The 21,239-nt window shown below is 40.5% G+C and overlaps 1 protein-coding gene across 1 annotated transcript; it reads right to left on the bottom strand.

The window, feature by feature from the left end:
• Positions 1–892: 892 nt before the first annotated feature.
• PLA2G15 (phospholipase A2 group XV) lies at positions 893–19,007 on the bottom strand. The gene is made up of 6 exons (XM_083870522.1): positions 18,824–19,007; positions 11,614–11,770; positions 10,127–10,245; positions 8,585–8,683; positions 7,948–8,172; positions 893–5,168 (listed from the first exon to the last, which is right to left on the bottom strand). The coding sequence occupies exons 1-6, from the start codon at positions 18,969–18,971 to the stop codon at positions 4,657–4,659; spliced, it is 1,260 nt and encodes a 419-aa protein (XP_083726648.1). The 5' UTR covers positions 18,972–19,007; the 3' UTR covers positions 893–4,656.
• Between the last annotated feature and the right edge of the window lie 2,232 nt (positions 19,008–21,239).

The raw sequence follows: 21,239 nt of genomic DNA, 5'->3' as shown, positions 1-21,239 counted from the left end.
AACTGTAATGTTGTTATCTGAAGGTTGCACAAGCTGTGCTAACTCCAGAGTTACATTTATACTCCAGCATTATACCACACATGGTCTCTCTCATGGCTTTGCACCATTCTACCAGGCCTATAATCATCCTGTCCTCCTCTCCCCTGTGCCCTCAGCCTTCTCAGCTTCCTGGCCCATGGCTTTAATGCAGGACCTTCCTCATATTAACAGGGAGCAGGAAGAAGGCCACCTTCCCCTTTTTCCTGCAATCATAAAGGGTCATGAACCTTGAGACAGGCGTGAACAAGATCTGCACTGAGACAAGAACTCCAAATAGTGCATCTAGGGCACAGAGAGGAACAGCAGTCACTAACACTCAACTGGTATTACAGTCTTTATCATGTAAAAAAAAAAAAAGTCCCAGATGCTCAGAGATCCACTGTCTAGAATTACAGTTTCTTCAGAGCCACAATGCACTATTCCTAATTGCAAAAAGATTGTTTTATACAACTATAAAACTGTATGGTCATCATGCATGGGTTTGTGGATCAGTCTGGAAACCAACAGTATAAAGGCAATTGCAGGCATTTAAAAGACTTCACAACTGAGGAACTAATTTCAGAATAATTATGTGAGCAGAATTATAAAGTATCCTGAGAACTTTTTTTTAACACAAGACAAGTAAGTAAAATGCAAGCAAAAAGAAATTGAATCATCTCAACCCCCACTTCCATAAATTCAAGAACAATTAACAGTGAACTCCAAATGTACCACAAGACAGGAGTTGCATTTGGGAGATTAGGCAAGAAGTAATTACAGCGAGAGACACCAAGCATCTTTAGGAAAGAAAAACAGCACTAAGTTTTCATTTCCTCTGAGCACTGAGACACATTATTCACAACAGGAGACAATCTGTATTAGATCAACTTTATTATATTATCAAATTTGACAATAAAATATTCAAAATCTATTGAACACATTCATACACAAGAACATATAAAATGCCAGGCCTCAGAATATGTTCTGTACAAAATACTGGTTAGTGTAGAGCAGCAAAGTCACTGCCAAACATTCCCTGAATTTAAGAGGGCCTTGAACACACTGTGCTCCAAGAACTACCTTAACACCAAACAATCCTTCCTTTGGTCTGCAAATCCTTTGCAATTATTGCTAGTTATTGAAGCTTTCTGTTTTTATACAGAATCACATAGTGACTCTGAACCTCTTCAGAAGTACTACAATGACAGCTGAAAGCTTCTTCAGCATTTTCTATACATGTTGTCAAAAATAAACACATTTGGTCCTCAAGACTAGTTTTGGTTTCTGAAAATATCCTGGAAAAATAAAACTAAGTAAAAATTATGGAAAGAGACACATAATTAATGCTTTAGGTATAACAAAGATACATTAGTGAATTCAGACATTTCAGCTGTGCAGCGTGGCAAAGCACCTGAGTTATTCCTCTTATGAAAGTGCCACATTCTCCTTAAAGACTTTTTTTTTTCCAGACCTCTCTCCCCACAAGAATTGAGACAGCTCAATGCCTGTGGCTGCAGCAGGTCTGTACCAGTAATGCTCAGTACTGTCCCTGCAGAGGAGCTGCTGCACAGAGCAGCCACTCCTCACACACAGAGTGCAGTGCTTCCATTTCAGCAACTGGAATAATGCATTCACTCTTCAATGAGAGCTGCATCCTAACGTGCAAGAAACTGCAAATGAAAGGGCTGATGATCATTTGGTAGGGGAAAAAAAAATAACAAAACCCCCCACAATTTCTAGACATAGAACTACAGCCTGCAGATGCACCACATCAAATCAAAGAACACCAGAGGTGCTGTGCTTGCTCTCACACAGTATTTAGGAGTCAGGGTACACACATTTCTTTAAACAGTACAACAAGGCTTGATAGTGACAAACAACAGAACAAACAAATAATAGCCTTGAAAAACCTTCAGCTTCATTTTACCACATTAACTATCACAAGTTTAAGGAGACACCCTAGGGCTTGTCTACTAATGGAAAACCAGTTTAGAAATCTTCAGGTTAAAAGATACAGCCAACTAATCTCAGAAACACAGTAGTAGGTTGCCAAAATTAGAAAATTATTAGAAAATAATTAAATTATTTTAATATTAAAAAATAAAAGTGTTGTGCTTTTTTTCTTTTTTTGGGTCACAAAAAGTGCATTTTAAAAGTACTAAAGAAAAAAAAGAGGAAAGAGAGCAAGCATTTTTTGAATCACGTATTTTGGAACTTTGAATTACAAAAAAACCCTGCAGCTAAATTCTTGCTATGAGACTGAAAATGCTACTGAATAATGGATAAGGATCCAAATGAATGTTACAAACATTCTCCAGATCAGGTTAAGAATTGTTTACCTACATTGTTTTCTCATTTTTCAACCCTTGATGTCTATGTTGGTATTCTGCAATACAGCCTCCAGCTCCACTCAATCCAGTGCTTATTAACAGGCATTCTCCTTCAGCAAGAAATACAGATTGTGATTAGCTGTTTTCTGTAATTTATTCAAATAGCCATTTATTCAAAAATTGAGTCAGACCAAGGAAGAGCTTTATCATCTTCGAGCACTCTTGGAACACAAGCCTGAAGCTTATCCAGCTGACAAGCCCTGCATAAAATAAGATCACTTGGCTAAAGGGCAATCTTTGGGGGTGATTTTTTGGAGGGGTTTGGGGTTTTTTTTTTCCTCTCTTTGCTGTTGTAATGTTTCTTATTTTTGGGGGGAGTGGTTGTGGGTTTGGATTTTTTTTTTTCATTTCAACAATTTCACATTATAAAGGTTGCGAGCAACTCAGTACTTACTCTGGAAAAGTCTAGGGAATATTGCTGCTGGACTGTAGGGTCCTGGGCAACTGAGGACAAGATTAATGATCCATTTTAAAAATCAGGAAAATGTCTACACTGCCTCAACAGAAGCACTAGGAGAAAATGCAGAGTGGGAAATAAAGCTACATAAGGAAGTTAAACCTAGTAAGATATTTAGCTTGTTGATGACCCCAGTTCAAATTGTTTTGAATTAACAAGAGATTTCTGAATTAAAACTTAAGCCTTAAAACTACCTCCTGGTTCCATTCTACAATAGCAAGAGTTCAAGCCCATCAATTCAATATACCCTATTGATATGTCCAATGGCAGAAAATATTTTAGGCATACTACCAAAATAGTTAAAACTCTAGCCTTTAGACACATTCACTTTAAGTAATGAATCCTTTACAGTTTGATCAGTTTCTGAAACTCTTAAAGTATTTTTCTTGGAGAACCTAGCATTTTGAAAGCATTCAAAGCTGCGTTTTCAGAAAACTAAGTGCAATCTAACTGGGTGACTGGTTTTAAAGCAAGCAAGAGAATTTTTGAGTGTAACAATTCCTCCAACAGGACTTCTGTAATCAAGGTGGTAAATATGATGGCCTTTAGGCCAGCACTTCTGTGGAGGTCAGAGCTGAAATTACTATTTCAACATTGAGTAAAACAACATTGTAGGAAATTACAGAATTGCATGTTCAGCAATTTATAGAAACATTTAAAGAACCAAGTGTCCCAACTTCTTGAAACAGCAGAAATGAAACTTGTAATCTACAGGAAATTACTTTAAGTCCTAAAGCAAAAAATTCTTTCCAGTGGACTGCAACGTTGATCTAATCACTGCTTAGTCAGGTAACTGGATCAGGGCCAAAGTATTTGACTGAGAACAAGGTTTATACTCCATACAACATTATGCTGGCTTCCATCCCCCACTCCATTTCAGAAAAGTTCACTTTTCTTTAAATACTCCCCACCATCCATTATTTCCACTTCAGGAGGTTGTTTTCCACCCAGAAATGCAATTCCATATCTTATGTATTGTTTGCCAATATTCAATTAGCTTTGATTTATGTGCTACTCCACACTGCTACAGTTATTACAAGCACCAACCACAGTTTAGCTTCATTTCCTCATTGAGAAATAAAGCACGGGCTGAGAAGTCCTCAGACTGTGGTCAGAAATTCTAGAAGTTGATGAGCAAACAATTTCTTCTTTCTAAAATAACCCAGCAGGGCACCCAATAAAGAAGCTTCAAGTAATTCACACATCTATCTTCCTCCCGCCCCCTGGCTGTAATAAATAAAAGTCTGGATTCCAACAGCGGTAGCACAGTTCCAGGCAGATCTCTTCCCCATTTTACCTAGTAGATATGCACATTTACAAACTAATCCACTGGGAACTGTGGATCAGAATACGCAAGACCCTTTAAAAAGCTTACTGTGTTTGCCAAATTGTTAATACCATTCCCTTGGGCATCCAAAATTGCCATTCTTCCTAGCCTTCCACTCCAAACCTGCAAAGACCACACAAAGGAAATCGGGGATCTATGACTCCATGTGGTATGTGCAAGGGGCTGCACAATCTCCAAATGAAACTCTGTATGACCACTGGACACACCAGAGGCACCAAAATGCATATTTGACAAAATTTGCAGAATGTGAAAATACCATGAATCATCATAAACACAAATCGGAGACAAACGATCATTTAGAACACCAAGCAACTTGAACACAACTTTTTAAAAAAAGCAAAATAAATAATTCAAATATCTAAATATCAAGGGATTAAAAGGCATTTCCCCATATTTAAGGGAAGGCATCACAGGTGAGGAAAATAACTACCAACACAAGATTATTACAAATCAAAGAGCAGCTTTTTCACATAGGAGATAGTAGTATCATTAGACAGCATTTCAATGTGCTCGTTTCCTGAAAGCTCAAGCATCACCACTTCCTGTTTCTGCTTGTTCATCCACTTTCTACATTGCAAGGCACTCTGTAAGTTCACTGTACCATCCCCATCGCTGTAGAAAATCTTGGGCTCTTTGTCAGGAAAGTTCTCGTAGTGGAAGGAATCGGGGGTGTCCACGCCGGTGCCGTACAGGCAGTGGATGCGCACCCCGGGAGGGCTCATGTCGTACACCAGGTGCTCCGTGTTCTGCCTCATCAGCCAGCCATCCTCAAAGTTAATGTCCCTGTAGAACCTCCTGTAATCCTGGAGAGTGTAGTTAGCAGTGGGTGTGCTTACAAACACCTTGTCTGGAGGCCACGTGTAGTTGTAGGGCAGCAGCCAATTCGTGGAAACTGCTGATCTCTGCTGGTCTCTGATCTTGAGGGAGCTGATGACAGGGATTCTGTTGTTGTCACCTTAGGGGAAAAAAGTGGAATTTCATTATCCTTAAAGCACGACATCAATCTTAATCAGCAGCAATTACTAGCACTCATGGTGATAACAGGAATAATAAGTTTGTTACTCCAGCTTACAGTGACAATTTGAAAAGTTTTTCCTCATTTATGATTCTCTTGTAAATTAACTTCTGTAAACTGACTTTTAATAACTTGCAAAATTTAAATATGAGTTGATGAATGACTGAAGCAAATGGCTTAAACTAACACATGACTAAGTCATAATTTATATGCACCTTTCTGCATATTTTAACAATTGTCCTTCCACCTTCACAAAATCAAAAGCTGCTCAATAAATATAGTGATTACTTTATAAAAAAAAAACAAAAAACACCCTGAGACAGACTGGAGTTTATATCTCTTGTTTTCATTATCACAGTGACTGTCACACCTCAAATCTTCTGTCAGCTGAACTTTGAATTTTATTTTCCATTATTAGATCCAGGTGGTTACATGTATGTAGCATGTAGTGGTCCAGGTCAACCACGCCATAAAAACTGAAATGCTGCAACCGAAACCACCATCCCTGAAAAATGTACTCTGGTGCTATTTCAATTCCATGGGGTGGCACTATTGCTTCAGCAAGGAGGCACAGAGCACAGTAGTGCCACCTTTAGGAGGACTGTATGGAGACATCGCTGGTCTGAAACAGATAAGGAAAACTCAAAGCAAGAACCACAAAGGTCCTGAAAAACGGGTCTCATGATCCTGTGTGGTGTAACCACCTCACTGTGCACTCTCACCACTGAGTTACTGAACACTGCTTGGCAGTTTTCAACAAAGAAGGCCCAAGGTCTGAACTGAACAATTAAAGGAATGTGTACAAGATTTATTTCCAGTAGAATAATCAAACACAGAACCTGATTATCCCAGCCTTCTCTTACAGAACTGTTAAAAAGTGCTTCTCAAATCCTTTACTTTTCTTGTAAGTGAAGAAGTACAGGATGGTCAGCACCACACTTAAGTCGGGAGACACAGTCACAACAAAACATTAGGTGTAAGGAAAACACTGATAACATTTCAACGTGTTAAAAGTAGAAACAAACCACTGTGAGCTCTGCCCACTGTAGTGGGATCCAGCAAAGCTCATGTACAAGTAGCTGAAAGTATCACAAATCTTCAGAAAACAATTCCATCCGTGTCCTGTTGACCACTTTGATAACACAGCTGTGGATTGGACATGAAGTTCCTGGTATCACATATTATAAACAGGAATGGGAGCAGAAAGAAGGCATTCATAGACTGCCTTGTCTTTCCTGTTGAAATGCAGTATTTTTCTTTAAAGCAACAACTCTTTGGCACACTAACACAAATAACTTTAGACACTCTTAAACAGACTAATGCAGTCCAAGGGCTGATGGTGGTATTTTCCTAGGGCTATTTGAGACAGAAACAGCCTAAAACTGTACATTCTGATATTATGTTTGCCCATGTAACTTTCCCACATGATTCTTAAACTTCTGCTCAAAAACACGGAAGTTTAATGCAACAGATACACAGATTAAAACCCAACTGACTACATTTTAGTAGAAATTTAGCTATTTATTATGCATCAGTAGAATTATCCACTTTGCTTGAGATGCATTATAAAACAAAGAAAAGGTATGAAGCACAAAAGCCTAATCCAACAGAGATATGGGACTATGGAATTTTATATAATTGTGTAATTTTATGAGGGCCATATTAACATTGGTCACTTCTTGCCATTTCTGTAGCAAGCAAATATGTCAGACAAAGCCTGTAGGAAAAGGGAAATCAATTTTTACATGGCATTTCAACAGCTTTAACAATGTGTAAATTGGATGTTTGTATTGAGTCAAGTTTTCTAATTAGTAATGGAGTAGTGCACTACTGTTCAGAATCAAATGCCTTTGCTGAACAAAGTATTCTTTGCTCTGTCCATGCATGGCTGGCTCTTGCTGTGTGTTTTGCATTTTGATGAAGTCCAATTTCTGATGTCAGCTTTGATTAGGAAGAAGATAGTGGATATCCAAAGCTAACAAGTCAGAAATAAGCTATGAAACCAAGCCAGAAACATCGAGAACTAAACGTCAAAGCACATGATGTAATTATGGTATCACATGATGGGGTAAGTGAACATTTTCCATAGTCATTTTCAGTTACTTAGAGAAAGTTTTGCTGCTTTATTCTTTTGTTGTTGTTGTTGTTGTTTAGTTTCTGGCATATCCAGGGTGCTAAACCCAAGACCTCAAAGATTCACTTCCCTAATTTGTAGCGTTATAACTTGGATTTTTTGGAGGGGTTTGGGGGTTATACTGACATTTACACTGTGGAGACCAGTTCCCCACCATCTCTACCAATTTCCTTTAATGTTAACCTCAAGCAGCTGTGTGATCTTTAATAAAGGAAACTGCTGTGCTCTGGAGTCCTTGGTAGCTTTGCAATACAGAACAGAGAGCAACCAGGCTGGTGGCAGAAGGGACAGAAAGAGAAGGCAGCAGGCCAAACAGCAGACAACACAACAATCTGCTGAAAAGAGGTCAGGAGGGGTCAAGAAGGGAGAAATCTCCTGGTTACAGGATGTGAGAAATCTCAGTCCGCCCCCACAAACATGAAAGATAACAGTTGGGTTGCAGGCTTGAAACATCAAGTTGTCATCACTTACAAAAAAAAGTATTTTTCCCTTCGTGGTACCTTAAACTCTCATCCTGCAGTCTCACAGCCTCATTAGTACCGTGCACCACACACAAAACACAGGGCAAAGCCTCCAATTACCCACCTGAAGCCAGCACACGGAGAGTTTTGGCCACTCCTCCCCACGGAGCCCCTAATGACACATAATCCTTGATGTACTTGTCTTTCCAATCCTGGGGCTGGCGGTTGAGGAAGTACAAGGTGTACATATTCCCCATGCTGTGGGCAATCAGGACTACAGGGCTCCCATATTGCTCATACAGTAACTCGATCATCTTGCGAAGGGCCACAAAATAGTCTTCATTCTCATCTAGAACAGATTACACAGTGGTAGTTAGTCATTGTGAATGCTGAGCTTAAAAAAAAAAAAAAAAAAGCTTTTAAATAACTGTGTTGAACTGTCTGTAGAATTAATAATGCAGACCTTAGAAATTACAGTATTAAATGGGAGGGCTGGGGATTTTGTGTCCACCTGCTTTGGTGAAATGGGTTTTTTCTGTTGTTTTGTTCTGTTTTTAAGCAAGTTTTAAGTAGCAAGTTGTTTAAAGAAGAAAAGAAAACTGAAACCACAATGCTGAGCTTGCATTTGCACCCAGGAGTACCCAGGCCCCAAGAACTAAACTAAATTAAGTTTTCAGATACAATTGATGGGAGAAGTAATTCGATACATTATTTGCTGGCTAGGAAAGTCAATTTTGTTAAAGTAACAGTATATTATTTACTTGGTGCCTTTCTCCAGTCATAAGGTGCTCCTCTGACATCTTCATCACGTTTGTAGCCCCAATCTACTAAACTCTGCACCAACATATAAAAGTAACTTCCTGTAAATATCAGAGAGAAACAGAAGAGTAACGTTAGTGTGAGAAGCAGAAGTGCCAACACTACTGCAAAAACAAAGTTCCAGAGGCATTACCTCTGACACCATCCATACACAATAAACCTGCAGTTTGCCTTTAACAAAAAAGGTTAACAAGAAAGGTAACAAGAAAGCTGCACACATATTAAACAAAATTAGTTATGCTCACTATCCCTTAAAATTGAGAGAATATCACTATTAAACTTCTTACTAGTTGGCTGACCTCTCAAGCATTTTGACAGCCAAATGTAGTATATACCAAGTGGATAAATTTTACTCAGCAGAAAAAAGTTTACCCTTGAACTGCAACACAGTAATTTCTGAGGGGTTGTCAGTCATAGCTTTTGTTGATGGCAAATTAACATCAGGTAGGGTGTAACAGTTGGGCTGGACTTCACCAATATCTTGGAAACAAATGCTTATCATGTACCCCAGGGCAGAACTCTGGAAACTGCCCCAAAACTAATTTTTTATCTCTGGGGTAGTGGACTAAGACTTCAGTAACTGAACATAAAGCTTTAATAGCAAAAAGGGAAACAGTTGCACACTGCACATTGAAAGATGTTACTTATTTCAAGGTTTGACACATTGGATTAAAGTATTACCAGGACTAAATGCATCCAGTAACAGTGTCAGAACAGTCCACTGAATATCAGACTCACATTTAAGTTTTGAGCAGAACCTCACTCATTAGTCTTGAATGTTTATCATACAGTGGCTCAAGTGGGGAATTTAATCATAGCCCTGTTCTAGTTACGAGTGACCTAGTGCAGATCATTAAGCACATCACTGCCCTGAAAGAACAGATCCATGTTATGCAGGACGTGAAGCTCAGTGCACCACTGACTATTCAACTGCTCCAGTCTTCAGCCACAGCAAACAACAACTTACAAAAGCTTATCAAACTCAGTGTTCCCTGAAGCATGACTTCTACAAAAGCACCAAACAAAACCCCTGCAAACACATTAATGCAGAAATCTTTTGCTGCACAAATTATTCTGACACCAACAAAATACAAGGAGCTACACATTGTGATACCATATCTCCCAACTCAATTAACCCATTCCTAAGGCCAAAGAACATCTTACCCAGAATTCATGCTTTTGTTTCAGTTTTGCTTATCAAGCTTCTGTCAAAGAAATTTCAGAAAGCATCTGTCCTCAATATGCCTACTCAGATTTCATCCACCAAATTTAGATTTGACACAACCCTAAATAACATGGAATCTCCTTGTCTCAACCTATCAGGCCACGCAACAAAAAGAACAATACAATGCAATGCAAACACTTAAAAGCCAATGAGCTCAGAGAACTGTAATTTGAAATCACATTTCAGAAGCTTGTTGCATGAAGACAAACTAGAAAAACCCTCCGAGTGACAAAGCACTCCAGACACAGCTTATACATACCAACACTCCTTTTACTTGGGTCAAGAAATTCCAAAGAAAAGGTTTGCCCAAATCCTGGGACTCTGATATCCACTCCATCTGGTGGCTCTGTAATCTTACTTGTTCGATTATATACCAACCTGGGGAGGAAGGGAAGAAAAACAAAGAAAAAAACCATGAAACATGTTTTATTGCCACATGACAACCCTCAACTACACTGGGCATTACATTCTGAGTGCAGTACAAGAACTTTAAGTGCTGTTACTCAGAAGGAGGAAAAAAACCCAACCCAAGCAGACACGATCAGAGTACTCTCATGGCTAAGAGCTTATACAATGCAAACAATTACTTTAATTACTTCAATGCTTTATGTGCAGAATCTAAGGCTTTTTGTCTCTGTAAAGATGAGTATATGAAGTGTGACTGCACTTCATCTTTAAAATATAAGCTACTTTATATAGTTCTATAACATTTGACTTTGCATCAAGCCACAAAATGGAAAAAAAAATATGAAGAGCATAGGAGTATGCCAGTAAGACATAAAAGACCTATTAAATCAGACATCAAAAATATTAACCTACCTAAAAATGATTAATATCTATTTAACTAGAAACACTCATACCAGCATAAGGGAACTGTTTATATCCTGATTAATAACAACTGGCACCTCAGGAAACATATAGAAGTATTTAGTGTTGTGTAAATGCTTTTCAAATCAACTTAGGATGTGAAGAATCTGGAGCATTGAGTCAGGAGTTTATTTCTTTAATCGCCCCAATTATTATAGTTCGGAGGATGGTTTGTATTTAGTACCATATCAATACGATTGTCATTTCTGAATGCAAGTTTTTGCCCCTAGATGGAGTCTAAGAATCTAAACTGATACACAAATCTCTTAACAAAAATCTCTCTAACCCTTAAGGCATAGGGCAAGACAAAGCAAACTGCTTTACAATAGCTCAGTACATTCATAAAACATGCCAACACAATAGTTTTTAATTGCACCACCTAATTATTTTGTTTTCATACATATATTTATAATTTTTTACAGGAATACTAATAAAGCAGATTGAATGATGAAATAGTGTGAAAGCTTTAAATTAGGCATTTTTTAAAACCAAAATAATCTCAGGTGGAACTTCCTGTACCTGGGCATCAGTTTCTGCCCATTTCCTCTTGTCCTATTGCTTGGCAAAAAAAGAAAGGCAGAAAACCTCCTCCTTGAGAACAGGCCATAGTGGTGTCTAACAAGTGCTCAAACCTACATTGAATCACTGGTAGAAGAGGAATTGGAAGAAACTAAGAGAGCTCTGTTCCTCATCAGCAATTACAACTACCTCAGATACAACAGAGCCACATCTTCAGACCCATCCTGTTAGCTTACCCAGCAGAATTCCAAGTCATTCCTCTCACTGGTCCTGAATCGGAAAAGGAATTTAAAGGCAGCCATTCTGCCTGTCAGTCAAAGGAAAGGATGTAACTGCAAAGAGCAACATTCCTGATCTTACCTGATATTATCAATCCAGCAGTCAATGATGACAGGCAGAAGCAATTCTAGATTCAGCCAGAGTGTAAAATAACTGTCAGTCTTCTTAGAGCAGAGATAGTGCACCACTGATGGCTTATCTAACTTTGCTTCCAACTGATTACCTAAGTCCCCTGGAACTAGAAAATATAAAAAAGAGAGATAGATATAAAAAGGAGATAGTTAATTAAAGCACATAACATTTTCTGTTGGAGTACACACAGCTAAATACTGCAGCCTGTATATGCACTACCACTGCACCCAGAGACACCATCAGATTTTGTAATTGGAGATAAAATACTACTATGAGAAGAAGGTACTACATATACCTTTTCCACTGAAAATATTTATATATTTTCAAAGCTCATTAGCTAACAAACCAAAACATAGAATAATTCTGGATGAACAACTCCTAACTTCAAAGAGCAGACTATACAGGAGCATGTAAGGTCACGAGTATGAAAAAAGAGATTGTCTAGGACATTGCCAAACTTATCTGTGTTTTCAAGTACAAACTGAATCTTTCTGAAAGTACTTTTTTCCCAGAGCATCACAACTGCACATGCAAGTCTTTGTTCTCTTTCAACAGTTGCCTGTAATCAATTTGACATTAGAAATGTAAAAATAAGATCCATTTATATTATTGGCCTTCCCTTCTTCACATAAGACCAGGCTTTTACAACACAAGACAGCTGGCTAACAATATAAAAATGCAATTTTGTATCTTTTACATTCAAGTTTTGGCATAAACAGTTTTACTTTTTTCCCTTTGGATACCTTACATCAGTAAGACTTGGAGAAAAGAATCTTGGATATTTGCACCTTTTTTAAAGGTCTACCCATACATTTGTGCCCCCCATCCCCCAGTAAACTGTATTATCAAAACAGTTCAATAATACACAGATACTTCACAATGGTTTAAGGAAATAGATAATATCTTTTAGCAGAATGCTTAATTTAACTGGAAAACCAGATGTGCTTTTAGAAAAATATGTATTGCAGAACTGAAAAAGCCCAACACTTCACATAACCACACTCCTACAACCTCCAACCACGGCACGCTATGCTCAACCACAAGATGTACCTCAGGATTTCTTTATTAACTACATCGACTTTCTCATTGGGTTTTTAGGGGCTTTCTTTTTGTCGCCTTAAGTGAAATGTTAAAAAGGCCCAGTAGCTGACCATGGTTTATTTTAGGTCATATTTCAAGGACTCTGATATACTGGAAAGCATAGTAAGGGAGATTACAGCATTGCATCACACCCTAGAAAGAGTTTACCGAAGTTCAGTCTTGTAACCTCACAAAATCCTACTCAGTAATTGCTTAGAAAAACTAAGGCAACAACTTGTTCCAGTCTCGTGCCTCTGCTGTATCAGTGCTTTTAATTGGAAAAGGAACAGAACGTAATTCTATTTATATCAATCTTTCATGACTGGCCAGTTTCAGCAGCAGACCTGCCAAGGACAGAACAGGTTGATTTTGTCTTCAGTTTCAATGTAAAACAAAGAGGAGGAGTGACATTTTGTTCTAGCCTGGAATCTCACTTCCTTGGGTAAAAATAAAGTTCTTCCAGCAAAGATTCCCTTTCAAAGACTTAGACAAACTCTGAGGTGTTAGAGTTTGGAGGACTTGCTGAGGTTTCCAAACTGCACTCAATCAATCACAAGCACTCCTGCTCAGAGTAGGGAAAACTCACAGCTGAGGAAATTTCAGATTATAATCAAGATACACCTATCAACAAAAGAACTGAAAGCAGGAAACTGTACAAAGTCTCACTCGGACTTAATGGAATGATCTTAGATTAACTGCAACTTTCATTTAGTTAAGATATTCTATCTTCAAGCTTCTGGAGGATAGAAGATGTGCTCCTGTGTCCAATTCAGGACACCAGATGAGAAACATGACATACTGATTTTACTCAAGGGTTGATAAGGAACAAGATGAAAAATGACAATTTTTTCAATTCTAAACAAAAGATAAGGGACAAATTCTACCTATGCAAAGATAAATACTCTTTATAAAAAAATTTTCTCATGTACAAGTGCGATGCCTGTTTGTAAAGCAACAGTTAACAAAAATGTTTCTGTCATGTTTACATTTCCATATGAACAGTGAAGCTGCTAATCACTATCATTCACACCTTCGGGCTTTTTTATTTTCTAAAGTGTGCTCTGCAAAGTGAAGACGGTTCATGATGAACCTATAGGAAACAAAATACAAATTTTGGTTTTGAGATTATGGAAAAAAACATGCAAGATCTTCAGTCTTCAACCTACCCAGTTTAACACTGTTAATGATTTACATTTTGGCTGGAGAACTACTTGGTGGTTTTTTATAAGTAACAGGTTAAAAAATATCACATTGAAGATTAATTCTGTAGGTTAAGGATGTAGCTTTTCAAATTTTCTATGGTGGAATTTGAAAAGAAGCAGAAAAACATCTTTCCCTCTGCTTTCGGGCCATACAGAGGATGTACCTGCAGGCAGAGTAATCCGCACGTAATTTTTCTCCCCATCCTCTCAACTACCAATATCTGCGGTTTCTAAGCCTTTTTGCTGGAAATATTAAAGAGTTCTTAAGTTTTTAAAGCCCACAGACTGACCCCAAAATAACTTGTTTGTGAAGTTCTGCAAAATACATCAGCACTAGTTAAGACCGGATGTCCAAGACAAGATCTTCGGCAGTACCCTGCTTCCCTAATTTGCAGCTGTGCAAAATTTACATTTCTTATTCAGCAGAGAAAAGTGTTTCCATAAGATTTTGTGTTCTATCAATTCTAGCACATCCTCCTTTTTCCCAAAGATGCAAATCCCAACAAAACTCACTCTAATACCTCAAGAAGCCAAATTCGCTTCCAGTATTTATGGCATCCTTGGCTAATTTTTTGGTCTCCAGTGCCCTGACAAAACTAGTAGATCTCCCTCAAGGATGTGTTTTTGTATGATTAAACTGTATGGAAAAGCACATTTAGAAATATCATTAGAGTTTAAGAGAGATAACAGACTGTGAATTATAGCAATTAGCTTTAGGATACATTCCTACTCCTGCCTATCACTATCCTTAAGCCTTTAATGACAGATTCACAGTTCCCATCAAGAGACAATAATAAGCAAATTGCACCCTAAAAGTGACTTGCCTTAAGATTGCTCAGGTAACAAAGAAAAAGGGTCATTCAACAAATGTCCAAGCATGACGATCATAAGGGGAAAAAAAAAAAAGTACCTATTCGATAACAGGGTGAGGAGCCAGGATATTTTTTATGTGGGGAAAAAGAAAAAGAGGGCCAGCAGTTGGTACTTTTTTTACTACTTTTATCTGAAATGCAAATGCATTTGAGTATTTATCAACTATCGGAACTTTTTAACCAGTATTATTTCTTCAATAACAGTCATCTTTCTGGTTCTATAAATTAAAGTCTTCCTTCAAAACAAGCCAACTTTCCAGGAAAATTAATTTTACACTCTGACTACAGGTCTCTGAGAAGAATGTCTTGAAGTAGCTCACAGACTCCACGGACTGCCACAGAAAAGGCCTTGTTTAAAATTAGGAACAAGAAAGCAAACAACGTCTCACATGATACTTCCAGATACCTTGGATCACATGAGGCATAAACATTTAAATCACTCCTGACATCTAGCCAGCTGACCATACAAACACACGGCTCAATTAGTAGTCAGCAGGAATTCACAGGCAAAGCTCTTTTGCATGTAAATCAATTATTAACAAACTTCATTTAGGTGTCTCTCTAGAAAACTTTAGCCAAGTACCTAACAAATTGTTTGCAGAAGGTATCAGAACATTGATATAGTTATTGGGTTGAGTCAGCTTTAAAAGGTAAAGAGTTCAGTGCATCTGACACTGATCTTATAAAGATGGGTTATCAGCTTCAAAAATGTCTAAGACATGAGATAGTATACAGAGATTATTGATGGACTATATGAGAGAATGAAGGAGGAATAACGGCCACAAAAACTACTTGACATGAGCATTAAAGACAAGCCTGTTGAACATCAAACTGATAAGTCTAAAAAATTATAGTTCATCTAAATATAAAGCAGATATGCAGAAGTAATTGCACAGAATATATGTAATATACATTTTTAGTAGATATTTTATTAGAACAGAAGCATTCAGTGGGTTATTTTGATTCTTAAAGATTTTTCTGTATGATGATATCATCCTGGCTAAATAGAAAACTTTTAAAAAGCCATAAAAGCAAGTGAGCATCATGTAAGTCTCCTTTTCTCCAAAAACACTTAGGAAAGGAATCTGAGACAATCACCTCAGGTTTTAATGAGCACTGTGTCTAATATCAGGCCTTCAAGCAGGCTCTACAAATAAGATTTTGACTTTCACCTGTTTCTTCGTCTTCTCTGGTATCAATACTATATGAATACACTCCAATGCTTTTTTTACTTAAATCTCAGAGAAAACTGAGCAATTGCACTGCAGGATTTTACTGTCAGTTGCTACCCATGGCAATTTGGTCCCTGGCATTGCTCCCTTGGTATAAATGAACCTGAAGTCCAGGCATAGTAGCTCCTGCTACTTAGGCACCTTGAGGATACACAGACCAGGTTAAAAAACAACCTAATCCAAGTGGTGTGGCACCACTCTCCATGTTCTTTGTGCCAGCTCCTCCATTAAAGTAATTCAACTACAAAATTAATCACTTCTTCCTCACCAGGTTTTTTCCTCATGTTTTAGCAAGACAAAAGGACTCCACAAAGTGGCCAACCAACAGGTACAAGGAAAGCTGGGTGAGCATTAATGAGCTGCTAGACTGGCACAGCTGTCCCACAGAACCACCTTCCACCTGAGCCAGCTGAGGGCTCTCCAAATCTGAGAGCTGTTGTCATCACAACTAGGGCCAAGAGTGACACGGGTGTGTTCATGCAGCTCAGCTGTTTTCAGATGTGTGATTCCTCGAGGCAGCAGTTTTGTCAGTACCTGGGCAGCAGAACAAAAATTACCCATATATAGATGAGCAACGCTCCATATTTTGCAAGATTCTGCTCTAGTTCCTGTTACTTGGGTAAGCACAGATTGCAACTGCAAAGTGGGGTCATTACAAAAAAAGTTTTAGAGCAAGCTACACTTGGTCTTGTGACCATCCCCAGCCCAAAACATTTCTGAAGTTTGTTGACTATCACTATGTTGACAACATTCCTTTAAACAGCATTTCTTCTTTCTTTATTCCTTAAGATCAGGTGGCCAACTTGCCACACACAAAGTACAACCAAACTTAATTCCCCTTTCTACTAAGGTGTGTTAACCTCTGAACAGATCAAGAGTGAGTCTTTGATCACAAGAACCTGTTTACTATACGATAAAAATTTAAAAACTGAACTTATATGAGAAATTAGGAGTCTAGGTGCCAGTCTGATAAATCAAGAGAATCAACTCTGTATTCCCACCTGGTATGAGCTACAAATTCATCTCAATATATATATATTGCAGCCTTACACTTCTAAATCTTTTTCTTTTGTGTATCCAGGTGATGTGGGGTTTTCTCCCTTTCCCCAAACACCTGTGTGTTAAGCCCGCACTTAGAATACTTCCCTAAATGATTGTCCTAAGCCATTCCATCATCCTTATCACAGTAATTCCTAAAAAGCTTGTTTGAACATGTCACAAATGCAAGAAGGATGAGGACTGGGCAGCAAAAAATTCAGCAAATTTTAAAATGCAGTGACTGACTTGAACACTAAGAGATGCAAGTTCTGCAGCATTTGATGAGAATTCCCTGTAACAGCAAGAAGGTCTGTTGTAAAGCACTCTGGATGAATGCGTGCTCAGTATTTACCGGAATGTCTCTTAAGGAAATGTAGGTCAGCCACAGATCTTAAAACCATCCTTAGGGAACATATATACTTACAGTAGATCCATCACTAGTAAATCTACACTTCCACAATCAGTAACCATCTCTCCCAGTTGTTTTTAAATCTTTGATTCCTTCCCAGATAGTGTTCAAAATCGGATCTGCAACTACAACATCTCTGTCATCAAGAAGCTTGCACAGGAGCAAGTGCCAAGGCCTATTGCTACATCCCAGCGCTACAGAGTGGAAAGATGGCATAAAAGATTGCTTCTAGCCTCCCCAGACAGAATTCAAAGAATTTTTCCTGTTTCAACTCCTGCCTCTTAGGACAATCTTCTGCAGTTTCTACTTCCAAATTCAGCCTTTCAGTCAGTTCCACAGCCTTTTAAGAACTGTGGATTTGTACACACTGTTCCCTGAGAAAACAAGAACATTTTTTTTAATGCTGTGTTAGAATTTGTCCTTCTAAGTCAGAAGTTTATAACAATAGTAACAAAGTCACCATCAGAACCTAAGTTATTATCAAGAAATGGAGCTTGAACAGAACATGCCACTGATAATCCTTTTCCCCATATTTTTCCCATCTTCTTAGTTTTTCTTCCACTGTGACCATCAAGGTTAATCAATAATAAGAACATGCAGAATGCTGAATATAGTCACAGGACTGGCTACTGACATTACTGCCACCAAATGCACTTGCTGTCTCGGGATGCTTAAGAATTACAGTTTCAGTAGACAACTTATTGAAACATTTAAAATTTATTCATGTCTTCTTATCAGCAGATAAAAAAACCAAATAACAAATATTACTTATTAACTATTATATGAATACTACCTGCATATTCATTACAAACTATTTTGCGTTAACAGGTGAAACCACAGGCCAGCAACAAATAGTGATTTTTCATGTTACATGATTAAAGAAGCCTTTTTTTTTTTTAATTTTGTAGTTCCACTGCTGGAACACCCAATCACTCTTCTTTCCACATCTCTTTCACGAAAGGTTCACAGAGAAGAAAAGACTTAAGCAGGGATGCTCTGGTGTTACTTAATGAGTTCGAAGCGTATTAAAGCGAGCCTTGTCTGTCCCCCGCCCGCTGCCAGGCCAAGGCAGCCCCGGCCTGACCTCCCGGGGCCGGGCCGAGCCGGGGCACGGCGGATCCGCCGCTCGGTGCGGGCTCTGCACCCCACGGTGCCCCGGAGCCCGGGCAGTGCCAGCGGCGGGCGGGGCGCCCTCCCCGGGCCGTGCCGAGCCCGCGCCGCCCCGGGCCCCCCGCGCCGCCCCGCCGGGGGTGGGTAACGGGGCCGAGGGCTCATCCCGGGGCCGAGGGCTCATCCCGGCCCGCCCCGCCGCCCCCCGGCTCTTACCCAGCACCACGGGCGGCCCCGCGGGCCGGCGGCGCGGCGCGCTCCCCTCGCCCGGGCACAGCAGCAGCAGGAGAAGGAGGAGGAAGAGGCTGAGGAAGGAGCTCCGTCCGGAGCGCGGGAGGAGCCTGGCGCCGGCCGGCAGAAACATCGCCCCTGCGCATAACCCCGGGCCCAGAGCCGCCACCGCTGCGCCGGGGCTGCCGCGGCCCGGCCGGAGTGCGGCCCCGCCGCCCGGCACGGCCAGAAAAGGCCCGCCCGCCCCGCCGGGCCCGCCCCCGCCGCGTCACCGCCCCGCGCTGAGGGCCCGGCGGCCGCGCTCGGCCCGGCTGTGGGAGATCCGTCCCTGCGGAAAACAGCGTCAGTGTGTCCCGGCTGTGGGAGCTCCATCCCCGCGGAAAACCGTGTCAGTGAGGCGGCCCCGGCTGTGGGAGCTCCGTCCCTGCGGAAAACCGTGTCAGTGTGTCCCGGCTGTGGGAGCTCTGTCCCTGGGCAAAGCCCTGTCAGTGTGTCCCGGCTGTGGGAGCTCTGTCCCCACAGAAAGCCCTGTCAGTGTGTCCCGGCTGTGGGAGCTCTGTCCCCACACAAAGCCCTGTCAGTGTGTCCCGGCTGTGGGAGCTCCATCCCGGGGGAAAGCCCTGTCAGTGTGTCCCGGCTGCGGGAGCTCCATCCCGGGGGAAAGCCCTGTCAGTGTGTCCCGGCTGCGGGAGCTCCGTCCCCACAGAAAGCCCTGTCAGTGTGTCCCGGCTGTGGGAGCTCCGTCCCCACAGAAAGCCCTGTCAGTGTGTCCCGGCTGTGGGAGCTCCATCCCGGGGGAAAGCCCTGTCAGTGTGTCCCGGCTGTGGGAGCTCTGTCCCCACACAAAGCCCTGTCAGTGTGTCCCGGCTGCGGGAGCTCTGTCCCCACAGAAAGCCCTGTCAGTGACGGGGCCCCGGCCGCAGGCACAGGCGCTGCCCTGGACAGGTAGGGCACAGCTGCCCCCTCTTCTGCTGGGGCTGGCAGCACGTCTCTGGCACCATGTGCTGAGGGAGGAGAGCGTTTGTCTCTCATTATTACATCTACATTTGTGCGACGGTGATAAATTCTAACAGCGAAGAGTAATGGGTGTTTGCTGCAAAACATATCTAAAAATATCAGCGCGTAAGGGGCGTGGTCAGGATGATTGAAGGGAAAGCCAAAGTGCTTACAAGAGCCGGGAATTTGAGTATCACACGGTCAAAGGACTGACTGGGCATCTGATAGAGAAGCTCATGGGCATAGCTGCACTTCAGGCAACACCCGACTAACGTGAGAGATAATTGGTACAGAGGATCCCTGGGATCAGGCGTTTGGCAATACTGAGAGGAAAAAAAAAAAAGTCATTAGACCTTTATACATGTAACAAGAACAGGCAGACCTGTAATTACAAAACCCTAATTTGCAACCGGAATGGTCATAAGCCTTTGTGCTTCAGCAATGCCAGTTAGTAGGGGATACGTGCTCTGTTTGGTGTTCAGGTCATTTGGTGGGTGGCTGCCTGTGGAGAGGAACAAGGAAGGGTATCCACAGGAGCAGAAATTAAATGGAGAATAAAATGGTACTTGGAGCCAGTGTAATCACAGCTCATGATCAGTAATGATTGTGCTGATGGGCTGGACAAGGTTTCCTGGATTCAGTCATATATCTACTCCTGCTGTGGAAACACTTTCTGAGCCAAATGTTAGCAATTTATGCTCAGGATAAAGCTATTTCTGGTAAAGTTATTTTGGAACAGGAGCACTGCACTGTTTACTTCACAGCTTCCTGCATCCCCAGTGGATCTACAAATTTTCAGAAATATTCCTACCTTGAATGGTTTATACATGAGCATGAACAATATCACAAGTGAAGATGTGAGTGAAAGACAAGTAGAAGTAGAACTTCTGGCCTTACTGAATTCAGTATTCAACAGCTTCTATAATTCCTGAAGAGAGACATGTCAGAGATCTGTGTTTGATGGCAGAATCTGGTAAATCAGATACACAGCCTACTGTCAGGAGTCTAGAAAAACTATGTTGTCTTGGCATTGACACAGAAGGAGAAGGAAATATCTTCCTCCTTAAATAAGAAAAGAAAAAGCAACAAATCACTCAAGGAAGGTAAGGCTAAATCTAAATCTAGATCTGCCTTTTTCTAGGCAGCAGCCACACCTTTTATGTTTATATCCAACAAACCCAAAGACAGGTGCTTAGTCACCATGCAAGTGTTGACATGAAATGACCTCCCACTAAAATAATCTACAGGGTGTGTAAGTATGGCTGACTAAAACTGATTGCAACAGGGAACCCAGTGTACGAATTAGCAGTTACAAAATGCAACAGAAGATCCTACAGGAGGGTAAAACACTATTTAAAAGAATGACTGTGTCTGAAATCAGTTTTCTCTCATACTCAAAATCCCC

Source organism: Zosterops lateralis (genome assembly GCF_965231275.1).
Source record: "Zosterops lateralis genome assembly, chromosome: 12".
NCBI classification, from domain to species: Eukaryota; Metazoa; Chordata; class Aves; order Passeriformes; family Zosteropidae; genus Zosterops; species Zosterops lateralis.
Note: the sequence above shows the minus strand (reverse complement) of the source record. Positions and strands in the feature narration are given on the sequence as shown.

Bases quoted from the DNA above. Each gene is read 5' to 3' on its own strand.
- PLA2G15 (XM_083870522.1), bottom strand. From the start codon at position 18,971: ATGTTTCTGCCGGCCGGCGCCAGGCTCCTCCCGCGCTCCGGACGGAGC. The intron at 10,246-11,613 runs GTAAGATCAGGA...CTTCCTCCCCAG, and splicing joins TGCTGGATTGATAATATCAG to GTTGGTATATAATCGAACAA. The intron at 8,684-10,126 runs GTATGTATAAGC...TGATATTTACAG, and splicing joins CCCAAGTAAAAGGAGTGTTG to GAAGTTACTTTTATATGTTG.